A 22,902-nucleotide genomic window follows, 5' to 3' on the forward strand; every position below is an offset into this window, starting at 1 on the left:
CAATAGTATTTCAGATCATAGAGCTAGATTTATTTATTTATTATTTATTTTATTAGTGGGATACATAAATAATGTTTTATATACTATAGTTAATATATATGCCATGAACAGGGGACAGATCAGTTTTTTACAGAGGGTGATGAGGCTGGTCAACACGGTAAAGCAGGGAAAGATGATCGTCTGTGGAGACTTTAAAGGGGTATTCTCGTCTGGGCATTCACATTCAGTTTGATAAATCTTCCATATATAAACATTTCTTCAATTAGATGTTATGAAAAAAAATGTTCCTGTGTGAAGATAATTTCTCATAAATGTAGTGATATGGTCCCTTAGAAACGAGATGGCTTCCTCGGATACGGCCACCTCTGCCTGAGAGATTGCACAAATAAACAAAAAGGTTTTGTATATGAAATGTCCGGGAGTTACTGCAGGTCACACAGCCGTCCTGTAGCAATGATTGCTGAATCAAGGTGGTCCGGCAGGACTCTATAGCGCAAGTCTGGCCACCGCTGCCAGAGTGTGACGTGGTCGTATCCGAGGAAGCTATCTGGTTTCTAAGGGACAACATGACTACATTTATGAGAAATGATCTTCACACAGGAACATTTTTTTTAATAACCAATTAAAGAAATGTTAATATATGGAAGATTAGTGAAACTGAATGTGAGTGCCCAGACAAGAATACCCCTTTAATTTAGTTCCAGAATTAGACTGCTCAACAGGTAATAGCTCCCGCCGCCCAAATTTGAGTGCTTGGATCTGGCAAGCGAATCTATACTACATTTGGAGAATAATACATGGCTCAGAAAGGGACTACACATTTCATTCAACAGTCCACAATAGTATCTCTAGAATAGACCTCTTCCTGGTGGACAGAGATGTTCTCCCATTATCCACTGGAACACATATAGATATAATAAAGTGGTCAGACGCTGACAATTGCTGACCGAGCCGACCAGCACCTTTCTATGGAGAAGCAATACCTATATGTCCCACACCAAATACAAAAAATAGAGAGGGACATTACAGAATTTCTACACTATAACAAATGATACCTGAGAGGGGGACCGGGGGTTAGGTGATCAGTAGATATACCGACCCCAGATCTCCAGTTGGGGGAAGGGAGACAAAAAAAGACAGGAGCGCTCTCCTCGTGTGATATTGTAAAAGCTGCTTGCAAAAGGTCTAAAAGAACAGTTTAAAAGTGCTCACCTTGTAGCACAAACACATGTGCATGTACTGTAGAATAAAATTAAGGATTCCTGGCGCCATTCTCCTTTCTACCTGGATCCGCCCAGGGGTAGACTGATCGGTATTGGTATGAATTCAGCAATAGATTCTGAGCCCCAAGCACTGGAGCAGGATGAAGTGGTGTTTAACGCGGAATCAATATCCAAGGACAATGTTGCTGGTCCAATGCTGGTTTATTTAAATGCTACGCGTTTCGGTCCGGTACCCGGACCTTCGTCAGGCATAGAATTCATTACAAACAAAGTTGTTTATATAGATAAAAGGTATGAAAACGGTGCCTCGTTTTCATATAAACAACTTTGAGCACAACTTAAAGAAAGTAAAAGCAAAATACTATTCCCAGAATAATAAAGCGGGGAACCTTTTGGCCTCCAGGCCGAAAACCAGGCTCCTGGTTTTCGGCCTGTTTCGGGTCTTGTTGGTATTTCGGGTCTTGTTGGTATATAAATACCAGCAAGACCCGAAATTATACAGCCCAAAAGATATAGCAAATAGATTTAAAGAATACTACAGTACGCTATACAATCTAAAGGAAGACCCCTTCCCACCTAACCCACAACAACAACAACATATCAATACCTTCTTGGACAGTGTGAATTTACCCAAATTGAACCCTGATCAGGTAAACACCCTTAACACCCCTGTAACACCTGATGAAATACTTAAAATCATTAAAGGACTCCCCATGGGAAAAAACCCTGGCCCAGATAGACTGAGAAATGAATATTTTAAACTGTACCATCAAATCATCCTAGACCCATTGTGCCAGATGTTTCAGTCAGCTATGGTAAAAGGCAGTTTTCCAAGAGAAAAACAGGAAGCGCGTATAGGCACACTCCCAAAACCTTGCAAAGCTGCAGATACACCGCAAAATTTTAGGCCTATATCACTGCTAAACGCAGACTTAAAGATATACGCAAAATTTATAGCCCTACGATTAGCCCCATTGATCCCCGATCTAACAGGCAATGATCAGGCTGGTTTTGTTAAGGGCTGTCAAGCCCAAGAGAATAACAGAAGGGTACTAAATATTCTGCATTTGGTGAAGAGGCGGTCTACCCCAACAGTCATGTTAGCTTTAGATGCCGATGTCACGGCGAGGACGCCGCCACCTCGTCACGTGACGTGGGGTGCAACTGTACGGGTTAATTTAGCCTACTCAAACTTGCGCTAACCTTTCACTCGGGACACAAATTGAGCATAAATCACACCTCATACAGCTCCAGCACCAGACCCGCTGCCACCACTTATTGCATTCATACTGGGTATCCCAGTATAAGTATCCCACTCTACATCAACTCTCGCTTCTCATGCAGTCACCTTGTCACACCACTAGACATGCACACTCACCACTCTAGCAGTCACACAGCTAACCACACTTCACAAGGCTATGAGTTCGCAGAACATACAGGGACCAAAATTAAAGTGAAAATCTTTAATTCCAAAAAGTTGTTCAGTGCATAAAAAAAGATATTAAAAACAAAATAATTACAAAATAAAAGGACACACAACACGGCAAACAGTTATAAAATAAAAAGGGAGAAAAATAACAAACACAACTTAAAGTAAATCCTGATTCCCTGGAGGTGGGAGAAATAAGGAACACACTCAGCTTGTCAAGCAGCCCCCTCAGGTTGTAAGGATCTCCAGGATGTTGTAAAGGAGGCCTGGACGGGGCGTGGCTAGCAGCCAACATGGCCAGACGCATCTAAGTGAGCTCCACACCGATCCCTCACCATCCTGAACCCATCCTGGTCATCCTACCTTTCCAGCCACAACTGGTGAGAGAGGTGGTCCCCTGTGCACCAGGGACACCTTTTGGAGCCAAAAAGTGTGGGTCAGACCTACACCCGGGTACCGCGCCATGAGGTGAGGAGCAGCAGGTGCAGACACTGCACATAATATAGCAGCTGCACGGAGCGCAGCCGAAGCCTCCCGACATCCACCTGGAGGGTCCAGCAGAGGAGTGAGGAGGACAATCGTTAGCAGGGTGATATACAGCACCTGCACCGCTACATGTGCTTCACAGGTGGGAGTCAGGGAGAATAGATAAACGCACCTCCCGCATGCAAGCCGGCACCTCCATCCAGAGAAATATATAACAGGGGGCCGGGGGACAGTGAAGGGGAGCAGGGAAGCACCCCAGGGACAGAAGAACATAACCCCTAAAGTGCTGGAACGGTTGGTGAAGCGGTGCCATAATCCCCACACACCTTGCAGCCTCCTGTGTGAGTCGGCATTCTTGCGGAGCTCCGGAAGCTACAGAGCACGATTATTTCTTATCCTACACCGCCATCTAGTGGTCACATTGCAGAATTGCACCCTTCCACACTCTAAAGGCTCCTGAATGATGTGTTCTGCTATAACCTGCAAGAACAGCCTTCTGTCATAGAATAAGTTTTAACCTTTGGATCCCCAATTAACCACTTTCCTCTGAAGTCATATCAAAGCTCTTCACAATAAAGGACAATCCGATCCTTGCTTTATTTTTCAATTAAACATAGGGGCCATTGCAAGCTCCGGGGGCCAAGACAGGCAACACCCATCATGAGTCCTCCCAAAACCAGTGCAGCGGAGAGACTGAAAGAATTCGCCAGGACTGAAATGACAGAACCCCAAAGTCGCCCCTGCCCCCACGTGGTGGCCTGAAGAGAACAACTAAAAATTCTAATGCCTCCTCTGACACAGAGGAATTGACGGAGGAGATTACTTTGAAACAAGTGACTGACCAGGTCCTTTCTGCTATCGATGCCTGCAAGAGTTCCCTTACGGGAAAGTTAGACGAAGTGCGGATGGATGTCAGCCTGCTCAGGCAAGATATGCAAAGCCTACGAGAGAGAGTACAGCATGCAGAAGAGTGGATATCCCAGGTGGAGGATCGCACAGCACCTTTCTCCAACGCCATTACAGGTCTCACTACAGCCTCGGACCTGATGAAACAAAAGGCAGATGACCTAGAAAATAGACGTAACAACATAAGAGTAATTGGGCTCCCGGAGAGAGCAGAGGGTCGCTCTCCATAGATGTTCGTGGAGAGATGGATGAAAAATTTGTTCCCCGATGCAGAGTTCTCCTCTACATTCTCTGTAGAAAGAGCACACAGGGTGCCTGCGGGCCCCCCGAAACCCGGATCTCCACCTCGCCCCTTCCTGGCACGATTCCTGAATAGCAGAGACCGGGATAGGATCCTGCAGTTAGCCTGGCGCCTTCAAGAAATTAGAGTGGATTACACCAAAGTCTGCATCTTCCCAGACTTCTCCATGGAATTACAAAAGCGGAGAGCTACCTTCGCGGAGGTGAAGCGCAAACTACGAGACAAACATATTCCCTACTCCATGATCTACCCCGCAAGACTGCAAGTGGCGGACGGAGACCGAGCTGTGTTCTTCACATCCCCTGGAGAGGCAGAGCAGTGGCTTCGGCAGAAGAGAGGATCACCATCCCGTTAAATGGCAAAGTGAAGAAATTACAGACTACAGGACAGGTCTAAATATAGTTTGGTCTTAGGCCTGCACTATTATACATCACTTTGTGCACTTTCAGTTATATGTTTAGTAAATATTTCACAGGCTGTAGAGAGCGGTTTCAAATTAACATGCAGAGGTGGGATGACTCCCATAATACTATGGACTACAAGGTAGAGGGACGGAGGGGCATATACCCATCACCAACTAGTTCCACTCATTGGTGAGGGTATCCCCAAGGCACTAGCCACTTGGTTAGACCACACAGCACCACGGCTTTATAGCCGCCGGCGCTAAGACAGTTGTTCTTTATTTCCACAAGTTACTGTCTGTTTTAGGTTAAATGTTTCAATTTAATGGTAGGGTGTATTCATTGGAGCTGCAGGGCCTCATCACGCTGACTTCTAAACAGACCGCTCACTTATCACCTCAGGGTGCCTCACATACATATCTATTGGGCAATCCTGTTCCACCACTAAATTACATAGGAATATGAGTGAACTCAGAATTTGCTCTTGGAATGTCCAGGGCTTAGGCACGCCTAGAAAGAGACTAATGGTGTTTGACCAGATTAGGATCCAAAACCCCCACATAATAGGTCTCCAGGAGACCCACCTGGAGAAGAATAGGACTCACATACTAAATAAACCATGGGTACAGTGGGCAAAGCATTCCTGCTATACGACTGCTTCCAGAGGGGTATCCCTTCTAATACACAGATCCCTCCGATGGGAAACTCTATCCTCTCAGGCAGACGACGAGGGCCGATATATATTTGTTCATGCGCGCATTGAAGGCGCACCTTATAATGTCCTGTGCATATATAACCCACCTCCGGCCTCTAGAGGCATTCTACAAAAAGCGGCCTTATTCGCTGCATCATACCCCACGCAACATCTATTTGCATGGGGGACTTTAATATGTTACTACATCCCTCTCAAGACAAGCACACAGCAGAATCAACCACCACCACCTGCATCAAATATCTTAGACCCCTTCCTTAAAGAAATGGGATGGGTTGACCTTTGGAGACACTTACACCCTAGTATAGACCTAGTATATTCGTGTCACAGCGCAACCTACAACTCCGTCACGCATAGACTACATTGTAGGGACGGCAGCACTGTCCACTCGTATAAAGGATATTAGATACTTGCCCAGGGGGACATCAGATCACTTCCCTATGCTATGTGTCATCCATGGCACAAACCATTCAGCGGCCCATAAACTCCGGATACATGCCTTCTGGTTAGGGCTAATTGGGCCACATGACAATACACCGGCACAGCTGCAGTCTTTCCTGGAAGCTCACCAGGGGGCTGGGTCTGGGGAAATGCAATGGGAAGCTCTGAATGTGTTTCTATGGGGATGCCTGCAATCCTCTATTAAATACATAAAAAGGGAGGCTGTCTGCAAAGTATCAGATCTAGCTGCAGAATGCCTATCACTGGAGCAGAATTACATTGCACACCCCTCAGATGAGAACAGGGATCTGTGGTTACATACTGGGCGTCTGTACATAAATGCATTAACAAGTAGAGCCAACACCAAATTATTCTATTATAAGCAGACTGCATTTGAATATGGGAACCAGTCAGCCAAACTCCTGGCCCATGTAGCTAAGCAGAACTCGTCTTCCCCTCCCATTCTACAAATCAGGTCAGAGGCAGGAATAGTATTGCAGAACCAGACTGACATAGCATCCAGATTTACCCAATTCTATTCTGACCTATATGCATCTTCCCTGAACAGGACCCCGGGAGAAATAGAAAGTTACCTGGAAGGTACCCTCTTCCCTAAACTAACCAGCGAACAGGCTCAAAGTCTTGAGGGCCCCATTACACTAGAGGAATTGGAGGAGGCAGTAGACGGCCTAAACAACAATAAATCCCCAGGTCACGATGGCCTACCAAAAGAGGTGTACAGCAAGTACAAAGGGCTGTTGTATCCTAAACTGCTAGAAATGTATACTGAATCCTTTAGTGCAGGGAAACTACTAGACTCCCTTTCGGAGGCCACTGTGGTAGTATTACTGAAACCAGACAAAGACCCTTTAGAATGCGGGTCGTATAGACCAATAGCATTACTCAACACAGATTACAAGATTCTCACCCGGGTCCTGGCGACCGGACGGTCCACTACAGACAATATAAGGAGGGTGCAGGTAATTGCTCAGATTGGGCAAAGATGTGGAGAGGACTGGGCACTAGCATCATTAGACACAGCTAAAGCGTTCGATTCTGTAGAATGGCCATTCCTAATGGAGTGTCTAAATCGATTTAATTTTGGCCCAAATTTTTGCAAATGGATTTCCATCCTATATAAAACGCCAAAGAGTAAACTACTACTGAATGGCTCCCTCACCCCAGAATTCCATCTGCATAGGGGGACTCGCCAAGGTTGTCCGCTATCCCCTCTACTCTTCGCTCTTGCGATGGAGGCTTTAGCTATCAATGTAAGAAGAGACCCGGAATACACAGGGATTACAATAGGCAACAGGGAAGATAGAGTCGGCCTTTACGCTGATGATACGGTTCTCTTCCTTTCTAACCCAACAGCCTCGCTCTCTAGAGCAATGGACATCATTAACACCTTTGGCTCCTACTCCGGCCTACAGATAAACTGGTCCAAATCAGTGTACATGCCCATGGGTGCCTCCCTCTGGAGAGGACCTGAAACCCTGTCAGGACTCAAAGTAGTTAACCAGTTTAAATATCTAGGAATAATAGTTTCTAAAATTCACCAACACACCCTACGGCATATTACTGACCCCTTACTGGCATTCATTAGAATGAAGTACAATGCGTGGAAGTCCTTACCCCTCTCAGTAGCTGGCCGCATAAACTTAGTGAAAATGATCATATTACCAAAATGTTTGTATATCCTACAGCACGCTGCGGTGCCAGTTCCAAAGAGGGTTTTCTCTGAACTACACTCCAACAACGCCAAATTCATATGGGGGAACTCCAGATCAAAAGTCAGTTTACAAACACTGCAAAGGCCTAAAGAGATGGCCGGTATGGCGCTCCCTGACTTTTATCTTTATTATTTAGCAGGTCAACTGCAATATCTATATCATTGGGTAATCCCAGGCTCGTTGCCCAATTCAGAACACCACTTAAGTCATTATTTAGGGCTCACTTCCTTCTGGTCTATATTGGAGGGTACTCCGAGATTACAAACTTCCCTACCACCCATCCACAGGCTAGCCATACAAGTCTGGAAAAGGGCAAGGCAACTTACACACTTTAATGACACCATAGCCGAAATGGTTTTATGGGGGAACTCTGCGCTATCACATTTAACATCTCTGGAAGACAGAGGGGTGGAGACAAGCAGGAATACAAACTTTAGCAGACTTATACACTGATGGGGTGCTGGCTTCTTTCTCAGACTTGAAAACAAAATTTGAACTGGACCAGAGAAGGTTCTACAGGTACCTTCAACTCCGGCACGCCCTAGAATCACAATTTCCACATGGTCCACCACAGATATCTAAATATCCACTCATAGGTATATATAGAACTCAGGGTCCACGGGGTTTGGTGTCGGCTCTATACACCCATCTGATTACGCAAAAGGCGGAGCATTGCCCACCGGGCACTTTGCACAGATGGAAACAACTCATGCAATCATCCTCGGAGGAGATTGACTCCGAATTATTATCTTCTCACACCAAAGTGTCCCCGTGCATAAATAACCGTATGACACAATTATATATTTTCCATCAGGCATACCACACTCCGGAAAATGGGCCGGGTACATTCCACTGCCTGTCCTAGATGTGGCTCCTTGGAAGCTGACTTCATGCATATGATATGGGAATGTACCCCAATAGCAAGATTTTGGAAACATGTTACAGATTTTCTCACTAGACTTATTACCCTTATGGTCCCATGTGTACCTGAGGTGTGCCTCTTGGGGGTCTTATCAGAAGAAGACAGGACACATTATCACCGCATTTTCCTACGGGAAACATTATTCATAGCAAGAAAATGTATAGCGCTCTGGTGGTATGACCCCAACACCCCGACAGTACGAATGTGGAAAGCACAAATCAATCAAATGCTTGAGGCAGTTTTATACAAACACAGGAATTGTCCAGATAAATTCGGCCAAATCTGGGGTACTTGGTGTGACTCGGGTCATAGACTCAGGGCAATACTTGCAGAAGAACAATCTGCAGGTTGACAATGTCTATCCCATCGCTGATAAGTTACTTGGGCATGAAGCGAAAGGTGTGGGCCCGCTACACCCCGGACCCTGGGGAATAGATCAGGGGCACTCAGGCTAGAGCTCACTCAAGGGGCTCAAACCTTATTAACTAAACGGCCATAAGATAAGGTTACTTTAACGGCACCTACAGATCCAGAGTTATCAGAATCACCCGCAAGTAATGTTTTGATTGCTTTGCAATGTTCATATGGTTGCATTGTATTATGACATGGCGTATACATATGATACTACTGAAACACAATAAACCACAGCTATGGAGACACACATGCTGTAGGGTAGGCGGGTGGTAGAATGATTGAGCAACTACTGGAAGAAAGCGTTTCAATTACTGTCACAATCCTTTTCTTTTTGTGTACCAATAATTGTGTATAATGCAGCTGTACATTTATTTCATGATTCTATTCAATAAAGCAGTTAAAAAAAAAAAAGGAGGCCTGGACGCTTCAATAGATGCCAATTGCCCAATAGTTCAACAAATCTTACACATTCAAGAATAATATTTCCTTGACAGCCGAGAAGGCGTTCGACCGAATTCATTGGTTGTTCGCCTTCTCGGTACTAGAAAAAATGGGAATTGGTGGAAATATACTAACTGCTATTAAAGCATTGTATTCGAACCCAGCAGCCAAGGTTTTTGTTAATAATGCCTTATCAGATACCTTCAATATCACCAATGGCAGTAGACAGGGGTGCCCCCTGTCCCCCTTAATTTTTATACTGTCAATGGAATCTTTGGCACAGACCCGGATATCAATGCCCGAAATTAAGGGTGTAACAATAGGAGGAAAAAGTCATGTTACCCCCTCTCCACACCCTTCTTTGCTTTATATAAAAATAACTATACCCCGCTACTACTCTCTATACAAGAGGAAATGATACAACTCTCCAAAGCAGAAGTCTCCTGGCTTGGTAGAATAGCTGCTTTTAAAATGTTATTACTGCCACGATTACTATACTTGTTCCGCACTTTACAAATCAGGGTTCCCAAGAAATTCTTTATCTCCATGCAATCTATCTTATCGAAATATATATGGGCAAATAAACCTCCCCGAATAGCAAAACATATTCTATATAAACATAAACTAATAGGGGGACTGGGACTTCCAAATATATATTATATATATCAATACTACGTTGCCACTTATCTAACACAATTGGTTATGTGGTACCAGAACGATATAGAACTACCATGGATGCAAATTGAAAAGCATTTAATTGCGCCCATGTCCCAACGCTCGTTTCTACAAGTCTCACACCTAAATCTGGAGTTTCCAAAAAAGCCTCACCATCTTCCATCCTGTAAGCGGAGTTATGGCAGGAAACACACAAGCACATAGGCTCTTTACGTAGCATCAATACATCAGAACTGGACCTAGACATTGCTGCAGCGATGGTACCTAATCTTATAGTCAAAAAATTATATGAGAAGAAAATAAAAATCATAGGACAAGCCTTATTGGCACCAGAAACAGATGCATTTACTAAATTAACACTACAACATTTGGTTAAGCCTTTTGAAAAGAAGCAGTATTTCTACTCCCAAAATCTACAAGAGATACAGGCAGTCCCCGGGTTACATACAAGATAGGGTCTGGAGGTTTGTTCTTAAGTTGAATTTGTATGTAAGTCGAAACTGTATATTTTATAATTGAAGTTCTAGACAAATCTTTTTCTTTTGTCCCAGTGATAATTGGAGTTTAAAATTTTTTGCTGTAATTGGACCAAGAATTATCTATAAAGCTTCATTACAGACATCTTACAGCTGATCATTGCAGTCTGGGACTATAGTAAAGCATCCAGAGAGCTTCTCCAGAGGTCACAGTGGGCAGAGGGGTCCGTCTGTAACTATGGGTTGTCTGTAAGTCGGGTGTCCTTAAGTAGGGGACCGCCTGTAATTGAGAAACCTTTGCGAGGTTTAAGGCCTTTTTATCTAATAATATCCAAGTCGCTCACATTTCAGAACTCTCGCCCCTTCCAACAATGGGAAATCTCACTACAAAGAGTAATATCAACTTTGGAGTGGCGGAAAGCATTCACACTTACCCATAAGGCGTTAAAATGTAGCGCACATGTCGAAACAGCCACCAAAACTTTTCTATTATGGTATAGAACACCAGAAGTTTTGCAGAAATTATACCCACAGGCTTCTAAGGAGTGTTGGAGAGGATGTGGAGCGATAGGTTCTCTACCACATATTTTATGGGGATGCATACATATAAAAAGCTTTTGGGACTCGGTATTCAATCTAATATCCACGAATAAAACTCTACATAACTCAATGAGTGTAGCATTACTATCGTTAGACCTACAATCCCTCACGCAACAAAAAAGGATACTAACCTGATCACGAGAATGTTGAAAAACCCAGTCCCCCCAACCTTTAATGCCCACTTACAGCTACGAAAAGAACATAGCATGGGGAGATGGTACAATGGGAAATTTTGAGAAGATCTGGGAACCCTGGACTCATAATCCAGCACATATAAGGGTACAATGGCAAAAAACAATAAAGATACCAACATACATTCCGAAAATTGACTAACCAATATGTCTACTACACAGATACTAGGGATAGCTGACGATATACAAAAATAAAGTAATCCGAGAACTCCTGTCTGACCAGTTCACTACGTCAAGTAGTAGTTAATAGTTAATGTTGAGTTTACTTATATGGTTGTTTCAATAAAGAATAGTTTAGGAAACGGGATAAACTACACTATAGAAATCAAGACATATTAGCGAATGGGTATGGAAATACAATATCACATTAGATCCTGACTATTTTGAAAGATCGGATGACATAACATGGAAACATACCACAGAATTTCATGGTTAACCATATGTAATAATACAATGCCAACGCAACTGGATGTATTTGAAAAAATGTATAGAAGTATGGTCTGTAAATTTTATATGAATACAAGATCTGTATGTTTACTATGGACAGCTATACATATCCTTCTGTATTCTTGTTTGTATAGCAATTCTCGAAAAAATAAATAAACTTTTGAAACCAAAAAATTATTGGCTCATGTGTGCTGTACTCGGGACAATCCACAGAATGATTTTTGAGGTGTTTGTCTAAAGTTGCATTGGATGGGCACCATATCTTAGGCAATAAAATGACATTTTTTGAGATAAAAACACATTTTTTACCTTGCACCATTTACTTTGCATTGGATTTTGGACAGCATGTTGATGTTTAAAATGCTCACCACAACCCCAGAGGGTCTAGTTTCCAAAGTGGTATAATTTCTACTGCACTGGTACCTCACGGGCCCTGCAAATATGACATGGCACTCCTAATCCAAACGTGTGAAAACGGAGCTGCAAAAGCAAAATTTCATTCCTTCCCTTCTCTTTTGAGGGGGGGAAATTTTTTGGTTTTGCTCTTCTCTTTTGAGGGGTATAGTTTCTGAAATGGGGACATCTTTCGGGGTTTTCTATTGTACTGTTACTTCAAGGGCTCTTCAATTACACTGTGTCTGCACAAAACATTTCCAGCCAAATTGGCCTTCCAAAAACCCAATAGTACGAACTGTTGTGTTAGTTATTACGTTTTGTGGTATTATGACTCATGTGTGGAAAAAGTAGAACATTTTGAATTTCGAAAATTGAGATTTTTTCCAAATTTTCACCAAATATCTGATTTTCTCATAAATAAATGCAAAACATACCACCAAAATTTTGTAACTAACATGAAGTACAATGTGTCACGAGAAAACAATTTTAAAATCACTTGGATATGTTAGTGTTTCAAAGTTATAACCACTTATAGTGACTTTACCGGGTTTTTTAAGTGTGTTTTAATATTGTACTTAATAAAATTCTTTGTCTTTTTTGCACATCTCTTGTCTTATACCTTATTTCAATTGCCTTTTAGATGTGTGACACGTTATTCATATTCTTTATAGATTTATTCCCCATTTTCTCTAATATACTTATAGTGACACAGGGCAGATTTGAAAAAATGGGCCGTGTCAAGAAGGTGAAAAGTGGCTTCAGCGTTAAGGGGTTAATAACTGTTACAGCTGTTGTTTGTAGCCTAGGGCTAAAGTACAATACATAACCAACATCCAGATGGCCGTTTGTAACTAGGGTTTGTCTATAAGTCGGGTGTTCTTAAGTAGGGGACCGCCTGTATATATATAATAGTTTCACTACCAGAAATATTTTTTTATATTTTTTTAGGAAAGACATTCATAACTTATTTGTGATTTGAGGTCCCCTAGGTTACTTGAGCTATAGCCAGAGCAGTATACAGGGATTTTTCTGCAGATTTGCAACTTGCCCAGAGGCGGACCTTTTTAAGAAGCAGGGCTGGGAGTCTGACAGATGTCTAACATCAGGTACTCTGGCCGAACATGATGGCAAGCATGCATTGCCGCTATTTTACACCAGAACATGCTATTTTCTCATGTATAGCTAAATATTAGGATGCAAATATATTTAGTTGTTGAAATACTTGTGTGGCCTGTGTGTATTAAGTACAAAAATTAAAAGTTAACAAAATCAGTCCTGGTGTACACAATTTCAGTTGCTTCTTGACACGACCCTGTAATTTCTGACTTGGGGTTGGGTGGCTGCCATCTTGGATTTCTGTGTGCAGATGAGATTTCTGACACTCACTGATCACTTCCTGCCTGGGAAGATAAGTGATCCAGGGGAAAGGAGAGTTAGGCACTTCTCTGTGAGATGTAGCAGAGCTAAATGTGTAACAGTGTAAAAGTCAGCCTCTGTGTGATCTCATGCATCTCTCATCTGTCATCTCTTTCTATGTGTCAGTGTGTTAGCACAATGTGAGAAGTCTGCTGAAAGTGTACCCTGTACCCTGATAATGTAACCACACACATGAATGGTGTCAGGATGCTTTACAGTTGGCATGAAACAAGACTGGTGGTATCGCTCACCTTGTCTTCTCCGAACAAGCTGTTTTCCAGATGTTCCAAACAAATCGAAAAGGGGATTCATGAGAGAAAATGACTTTACCCCAGTCCTCAGCAGTCCACCCCTTGTACCTTTTGCATAATATCAGTCTGTCCCTCATGTTTTCCAAGAGTCTCCGCCTCACACTGCGTGCAGATGCACTCACACCTGCCTGCTGCCATTCCTGAGCAAGCTCCTGAACTGCTCGATCCCGAAGCTGAAACACGTTTAAGAGACGTCCTGGCACTTGCTGGTCCTTCTTGGGTACCCTGTAGCCTTTTTGGCAACAATGGAACCTCTCTCCTTGAATTCTTTGATGATGCGATAGATTGTTGACTGAGGTGCAATCTTTCTAGTTGCGATACTCTTCCTTGTTAGGCCAGTTTTGTGCAGTGCAACGATGACTGCACGTGTTTCTTTAGAGATAACCATGGTAACAGAAGAGAAACAATGATGCTAAGCACCAGCCTCCTTTTAAAGTGTCCAGTGGTGTGATTCTTAATCATAACAGATTGATCAACAGCCCTGTTCTCATTAACATCCACACAGCTGCTCCTTTTAAGGCAGGCTTGCAATGAAATTGACTTTGCATGCAATTAATTGTTGTTATAACATTTTGGAGTATATGCAAATTACCATTATAAAATCTGATGCAGTAGACTTTGTAAAAATTAACATTTGTATCATTCTCAAAACTTTTTGCCCTGACCTGATGCTGCTTCATATGTTCGAAACTACTTTTAAGGACAATAAGTTAACCTATTTCCCAACCTTCGATGTACTATTTTGTCATACAGATTGACAGATTGCGCTCCATGCCGTAATGGTATGTCATAGACCAGTTCTGGCATCAGAAACTTTAGAATGATAGATGTAATGTACAGCTGACATTCCTGTGTAACACCTGCATTCGCAGAGCTCTGATTGTGGGTCACATTCAATCACATTCCGTAGCGCTTTAAATCATAATGCCTACTAATTTACTTATGTACTGTTATACTAATGTATTTCAGGGCACTACTATAATGAACAACCAATCAAATGATTGTTTTTTCATATCCCATTATGGGACAAGCAACAAAAAAAGTTTGCCAATTAAAAAAAAACTTTTAAGTTAATTAAACCAGCCCTATACGGAAGCAGTCTGATTGTGGAGCAGCACAGCAAGTATAATGGATCAAGTCCAGTGGTGGGTGCACGCCTCCAACAAACCCGAATCATCGGTTTGTAAGGTCATATATCCAAAAAAATGCAATGAGGCAGCACTCCATTAAGTATGAAGGTGAACTTTATTCACCCATGGCAAATTAAGGTGCAATGTTTCAGCTCATCCATAGAGCCACTATAATACACTTCGAAGTATACAGCGGTGTCAATTAAATACCGCCAATACAAACTGGAAAAGTTCATTGGGGAGATTTGCTGGTTTCACGGCGAGGGGCCTCTGTCTCTTCACATGACTTGGGGTGCTACTGTAAGATTTAATTTAGCCTATTCAAACTTGCGCTCACCTTTCACTCAGGACACAAATTGAGAATAAATCACACCTCGTGCAGTCCTTGCACTTCAATTATGAGTATTTGCTACTACCACTTATTGCATTTATACTGGGACCAATAAAGTATCTACAACCACTCTTGCTTCTCAAGCAGTCACCTTGAAAAATAAATATAAAAAAATAAATAAAATGACACACAGTAAAATAGTTATAAAACACAAAGGTAGAAAACAGAACGGAAACTTACAAATTAAATAAATAACATATTCCCTGGAGGAGAAACACCCCAGCTTGTCCAGCAGCCCCCATTAAGTGAACACTGTTTACTTGCATCTCACAATGTTTTATACATTTTCAGTTTGAAGCAGGTTTCAGAACCTCCCATTGATTAATTAGTTAAAATTGTTTCTCATGATTGGACAAACTGTTAATGAGGGGGAGAGTGCAGGAATATTTAAAGTTCTTTGTTTATAAGTCCTGATGCAGGTGTGGAGAAGAGATGACCAAATGTCTTTTGAAATCAGCAAGAACATTCTTCAGGTCAGAGTTTATCAGGCAGTAAAGACCTCCAGGATGTTGTAAAAGCTGCCTGGATGCTTCAAGAGAAACTAACTAGCATATAGTTCAACAATTCAACACACTGAATATAAGTCCTGAATACTGCATGTCTGGCCACTGCTGCCAGAGTGCAGGTGGTCGTAACAGAGGAAGCTATCTTGTTTCTAAGGGACAACATGGCAACATTTATGAGACCTTATCTTCACACAGGAAATTTTTTTTTTAATAACATCCAATTGAAAAAAATGTTTGCTTATGGCAAATGAATTTAATTAAATGTGAATGTGCAGATGGAAAAACCCCTTTAAGGGGGAGAGTCTGTAAAATTTATTTGTCTCAGGAGTACGGGATGTGTAAGTACCCTTTTGAAGTTTTCAGAGCCCAGGCTAACTGAGGCCAACTGTGTAGTTGACCATTTTGTTCATATTTTATTGTAATAATTCATCACAGTTGCTACTTATGTTCTGGTTTTATGCCTTCCTAACAAAGACATTCATAGGCTGTCAAATATGCATGGAATGAGCAGAGATTTCAATAAATGACCAATGATATTTTTCTGATCAAATAATAATTTTCTTGGTTCTATCTGCTATAACTTGTTGGCTGAATTTGCAGATCTGACTGCATTTGCATGATGGCTTGCTTCCTTTGTGTATTAAGGACCCTTTGCCTTGTTTCATATTTTTATAGATGATACCCTGGAAATGGATGAAGACAACTCCACTGTAATTATAAAGCTCTTTTGTGTACACACAAAGTAAGTGTTTACTCCTTTAGCAGTTTTTAAGCGCATATATATAAAATCATATCCTAATGTAACCTTTTCAAAATGTTAATATAACTGTATTGCAAGTTGCAATTAGCAAATTTGCAGAACTTCTATATATTTTTATTTAAATCAGTTTATTAAATTTCAAACAAGATAACAAAACAAACTTTCCGTAATATAAGTATAACACAACATATAAGGAATGCAGGTATACATCAAAAGAGAGAAAAAATCGGCAATTGCCCGGCCCTTTCTGCCATCTGTTAGCCAGAGGGTACATGTTTCTTATGCATCCAAGAAATCTATCCTTCTAGTGAAGATTATTACATACACAATGCTCATGAGGATTTATCCATCTCGGGATCTCTGTATGTATCTGTGATGTATGTTTCATGGGTGAATCTTTGCCACCTCCTGTATGTACTAAAATTGGTAATAACCATGAGGGGGCTTTTTCAAGAGCGTACCGTCTGACCCTATTATTCTATTTGGAGTAATTCCTATTGCTGTCCTTGTGCATTTGATTGTAGCTCTGATGTGGCCTCTAGGCAGGTGTGTATGGCTACAGACAAACAAATACATTCATTCCATTAACAAAGGGTGAGACAAAGACAGAGGGGTGTGGGTTCCAAGAACGGGGATATGGTTCTCGGTAAAGTAGTGTATAGTCAAGTAAAATATAGGGACACACAGTGTTGCGTTTACAGGCTGGTCTGAGGTTCTGGGCTTAGGATGTCCTTGAATCTCTGGGTTTCTCTGAATGCAATCCAAGGTTGCCATAATTTTAAGAATTTCCCTCCCATATCCGATGTGTCTGCAATGGATTCCCTGGAAAATATAGAGAAAGCGGGGTAGGATGTCCATTTTTATGACGTTAATTCGCCCAAACCAGGATAACTGTTTCCTATTGTATCCTTTCAAGTCTTTTAATGTGCGCTCCAACAATGGTAGGTAGTTGTATGTGTATAGTTTCGAGAGGTCTACTGGCACCTGGATCCCCAAATATTTAATGGACTGCGTCCGCCAGCAAAATGGGTAGTGGTCCCTGATGGACTGTGCTTCAGTATGAGGTAGAGATATGTTGAGCATCTCTGACTTAGAGTAGTTAATCTTGAAATTGCTCAATTGGCCATATCTCTCAAGTTCCTTCAATATGGAGGGGAGTGTAATCCTGGGTTGAGAAACATATAGCAAGAGATCATCAGCAAAGAGCGCCATTTTTTGACGCTGACCCACTTGTTTGCCATGTATGTTTGGGTTATTTCTGATGGCCGTAGCCAGATGTTCCATCACTATTACGTATAAAAGGGGTGAGAGAGGGCATCCCTGGCGCCTTCCGTTTCTAATGTGGATTGGTTTAGAGAAGAACCCATTAGCCCTGACCCTAGCAGTGGGCTGGTTGTATAAGGCCATAACCTTCCCCAAAAACTTCAGGCCCAGCCCCAGGTGTGTAAGGGCGGACAACATAAACCCCCAGTTTACCCTATCAAAGGCCTTTTCTGCATCGATCGATAAAAGGCAGGAGGGGACAGACCTCTTCTGAGCGTGTTGCATGAGAGTAAACGTCTTAATCAGGTTATCCCTAGCCTCTCTACCCCTCACAAAGCCCACCTGGTCCGAGTTGACTATTTTTGGGAGGAGAGGGGCCAGGCGATCTGCCAGGACCTTAGCGTATAACTTCAGGTCTACATTCAATAGTGATATCGGTCTGTAGCTCGCCGGCGCTAAGGGGTCCTTGTCCTGCTTCAATAGTACACTAATGTTAGCCTCCAGGGATTGGGGGTGAAAGGCCGTTGAAAGGCTGGGATATGGCGTTGAACACGTGTGTCATTAATGGGGACAGTGTTTCCCTGAATGCCTTATAGAAGGCAGGGGAGAATCTGTCAGGCCCTGGGCTCTTCCCTACAGGTGTGTTTTTGATAGCATCAGTTACCTCTTCTTCACTGAGATCTTTACCTCTATTTCCTCTGTTGCTAGGGAGGGCAGTGCCGTCTCTTTTATGTATTCTTGTATTTTTCTAGTCATGGGTGACCGATTTAGGTCTGTAGACTGACCCTTGATATTATACAGTTGTGTGTAGTACGCGCCGAACTCTGAACTGATCTCGGCCGGGTTGTGTGTGATCTCACCCCTAACTGTCCTAATACGAGGTATGTGTGTTGCTCCCGATCTAGGGTGTAGAAGTCTAGAGAGCTGGCGTCCACATTTATTTGCGTGTTCATAAAGGCGGCCCTTAAATTGAAGGCGTTGGGACAGCATCTTACGGTCCAGCAGGGCCCTTATCTCATCCCTAATTATCATGAGCTCGGCGAGGTCTTCTGGGGACCGCTTTGCCTTGTAACGCTGCTTTATTGTATGTAGTCGCTGTAGTAGGGAGGCGAGTTTAAATGCGTTTTCTTTCTTTAATCTAACTCCATGCTCAGTAAATCGACTACGTAACTCACACTTGAGGGCTTCCCACTTCATCAATAGGTCCTCTGGGCGGAGGTCCTGTATGCGAGAGTGGCATTCTATAGTACTTTTGATTTCCTGTGCGCAAAGGGCGTCTTTGAGCAGGTGATCGTTAAGGCGCCATGACCATGGACGCTTGTCAACAGTCGGTATGGTTATTGTCACGTATATTGGGGCATGGTCCGTTAGAACAATATTGCCTATACTTGCTGTTGGTTCCCACATCAGAGCCCTGTGTTGGACAAAGAGCATGTCTATACGGCTGTATGAGTCATGAGCTGGGGAATAGTAGGTGAAATCCCTATCCTGTGGATGTAAGATGCGCCAAACATCTACCAACTGCAGGCCATGTAGGTCTTTTTTGAGCATACTCATCTGTCGTAGGGGAGTGTGGGTTTTTCCTGATGAAGTATCGAGATTAGTGTCGATTGGGAAATTAAAGTCCCCACCTAATATCAATAACCCCTCGGTGAATCCTGCTAGATCTTGGAGAAATTTCCTACAGGCTGGAATTGGGGAGCGATTGGGCAAGTACAGATTTGCCAAGGTAAAGATCTGGCCATAAATTTGTATTTTAATGAAAGCATATCTACCTGCCTCGTCTAGGAATTGGTCCAGAAGCACATGTGGGATGGAACGTTGAACAGCGATGGATACTCCCTTAGAGCGTGACTCTGGATTAGTGCTGTGGAACCAGGTGTTAAAATATCGGTCTTTGACTTCCGGGAAGTGTCCGGTTTTGAAGTGGGTCTCCTGTAAATACATGATTTTCACACCCTGTCTATGCATACCATATAATATCTGTGATCTTTTCTGAGGAGTGTTGAGGCCCCTGGCATTTAAGGATCCAATCTTTAAGGTTGCCATGAGGCGACCACTACTCGACCGATAGCCGAAGGTATCTGATATAAGGAATTAAAGCAAGGGATGGAGCTCCGAAGAGTAACGCTTTGATTTTAGCCCTGGTGTAGGGGCCCTTTGAGGTGTATGGGTCTTGGGTATGTGAGGGTGACAGGAAGGTGGGGGTTAGACGTAGACAGACACTAACAGGTAACCTGAATAAAAGATAAACAAACTATAAGGAAAAAAGGAAAGGTGAAGAAAAAAGAAAAAAAGGGGATGTGCAGGTAAAAGGCTAAATCTATTCCAATAGATGTGGGACCAGACTCTAGTCCCTCTACAAAGGTAGGGATATGTAAACTGCGTGTGCAGACTATTTGAACACGCTACCCTGGGTGGAGAGAAACCTAACCTGTAAGCAAGCCCACGTCTAAGGCTCCCGTGCTTTGTTCTACATAACTGATATTATCATCAACGTGTGTAACCCAGCTAACCAACAAATGATGTATTATTAAGAATACTTTGCAAAAGAGAAACATTTATAATATGAAGGACCAAGTATTAGCTTGCCACAGTCCCTAGATATAGAAAGGATACTCTTGAGGAAGTATGTGGAATCTGTGGACGATCAAGCTTTCAGTTCCATTCCTATGGGTCATTTGGACGCCTCCGTTGTCGATGTGGGTCCCTAGGGCCATTTCCTGCTCCACCCCTGGGTGCACGTTGAGGAAGCGGACGTGGTCGCTGTCCCATAGGGGTTGGAAGCGATGGCCAGTCCGGGAAGTCCATAGCCGGCAGGTTGAGGGTTTCTGCCACCAATGACACATCTCCCGGGTGACGAATCACGTGAGTGCGGCCCCCATGGCGGATTTGGAGCCTAAATGGGAAGCCCCAGGTGTATGGTATGTTGCGCTGTCGCAGGATTTCCAACAAGGGCCTGAGGGCCTTTCTTTTAAGAAGTGTCATCCTGGGGGGCGTGGCCTGACCACTGATGTGAGTGGAAGCACGGTGCCGAGCTCCTGCTGCCCATCCTGAAATATCCTGACCCAGTTGGATTAAAACTATTCGAATTGGACGGGTAAAAGACCTGGAACTTACTTACCGGCGAGGGAAGGTGCTGACACAAATACCGGCGATTACAGACCGGGGAGCGCAGAGGTGGATACCGGGCAGGAGCCGCGAGTGAGAGGCGGCTGCTCTCCTGTGGGAGTCGGAGGTGAGCACTTCACAGGAGATCCGGAACCCGGGGCACGGTAAAGGGAACGGAGCGGGAGAGACGCCGGGCCGGATCTGGAGCTGCGCCAACTCCTGTACCTCGTGGCGCCCGCCATCTTGCCTGGAGGTCCACACGGCAGCGGAATAACATAGGGGCGGAAGGCGGAGTAGTGGAAGTGCTCCGATCCCCGGGGCACAGACGAGGTAGAAGGCTGTGAAAGGGGCCGTTTAGAAGCCGGGCAGAGTCATCCCTGTCAAAACACCTCGTGGCGCCCGCCATCTTGATCTGAGGCCTGTACTGCTGGGAAACGTGGTAGCAGCGGTGGCCATACGAAATAACGCACAGCGGTGGATGCCTTATCACCTGCAGAGTTAAAAGGAACAGGCTCACAGGCTTTGGACCTGGCCTACCAATTTCAACAAAGTAGCCTGCTAATTGTATGTAGCCTATAAGGGCATGGCATGTGTGGACTCTGATTATAAAGCTTAACAAAATATGTGCCAGAAGTGAAGAGTCTATAGGGGCTCATATGCAGTGGACTCTGCTCATTAAGCTTAACATTCAACCTGTTTGCATAAGTTGAGTCTGTATAAGTATTCAAGTAGTGTACTCTGCTTCCAAAGCTTAACATACTGTACGCCAACAGCATAGAGTCTTCAAGGGCTCATAAGTGGAGGACTGTGCTCACTAAGCTTAACAAATAATCTGTTTACATAGGTGAGTCTATAAAGGCTCTCAAGCAGTGGACTCTGTTTATAAAGCTTAACAACCCGCACACCAGCAGCATGAAACGTCTGAAAGGCTCACACGCAGTGGACTTTGCTCACTAAGCTTAACATTTACCTTGGCTAAACAGTGGAGCCTATACGGGCTCATAAATAAGAGTCTCTGTTTACAAAGCTTAACAATCTGGAAGTCAGCAGTGAGGAGTCTACAAGGATTTCTGTGCAGCAGACTTTGCTCATTAAGCTTAACTATTAACTTGCTTGACTGGCGGAATCTATAGAAGCATAAGGACTTTGCTTACTAAGTCTAACCTTTATCCTGCCTGAACTGCAGAGTTTGATAACAATCTGTTCCTTAACTGGTCTGTCAAAACTGAGCGACATACTATTTCCTATCACACTTCATCATGACCCGTTCTGGCGCCCGCAAAAAAGATGGAAAAGAGAGTAATGTGAATACCCCGGCCAAACAAAGTGGTGAGGCCTTTGTGTCAAGGTTCCAAGAAGTGGCTGCAAGGCTGGAAAAGTTTGCCTGGGAAGGGGCCAGTACGTCTAAGAATAAAGCCTCAAGGAAAACAATGGAGGTACTTACCTCTGCGGAAGAATCTGAAGTGCCGCTAGATCAAGATATGCATCCAGCGCCCCAGCGTCAAAAGAAAACAAAAAAAGACCCCTCTACAACCTAACACAGTGGCAGAAATGGCAGCATCTCTACAAGTGCCCGAAGAGCCCACACTCAAAGACGTTTTCAAGGCAGTGGCACAGTGTGGTACGGCTATGTTAACTATGAATACTCACATTGGGGGTCTAACAGAAGACATAAATCTGATTCGTCATGACATGAAGAAAACAAATGATCGAGTTCATGCAGTGGAGGACAGAGTATGCGAAGTGGAAGAACAGATGATCCCGGTGCATAAAGAATTGAAGCGGCTTAATCACAATGTGTCCCTCCTTATATCTAAGTC

At 43.3% G+C, this 22,902-nt stretch overlaps 1 protein-coding gene across 2 annotated transcripts in view; it reads left to right on the plus strand.

Annotated features, from left to right (window-relative positions):
- EDC4 (enhancer of mRNA decapping 4) overlaps positions 1-22,902 on the plus strand; it is a 688,366-nt gene that overhangs the window by 273,658 nt on the left and 391,806 nt on the right. For both annotated transcript variants that reach the window (XM_072117764.1, XM_072117765.1), the window contains exon 13: positions 16,624-16,690. In XM_072117764.1, the coding sequence (XP_071973865.1) occupies positions 16,624-16,690 (67 nt within the window). The remainder of the gene's footprint in view (positions 1-16,623; positions 16,691-22,902) is intronic.

This window comes from Engystomops pustulosus, chromosome 7 (assembly GCF_040894005.1).
Source record: "Engystomops pustulosus chromosome 7, aEngPut4.maternal, whole genome shotgun sequence".
NCBI classification, from domain to species: Eukaryota; Metazoa; Chordata; class Amphibia; order Anura; family Leptodactylidae; genus Engystomops; species Engystomops pustulosus.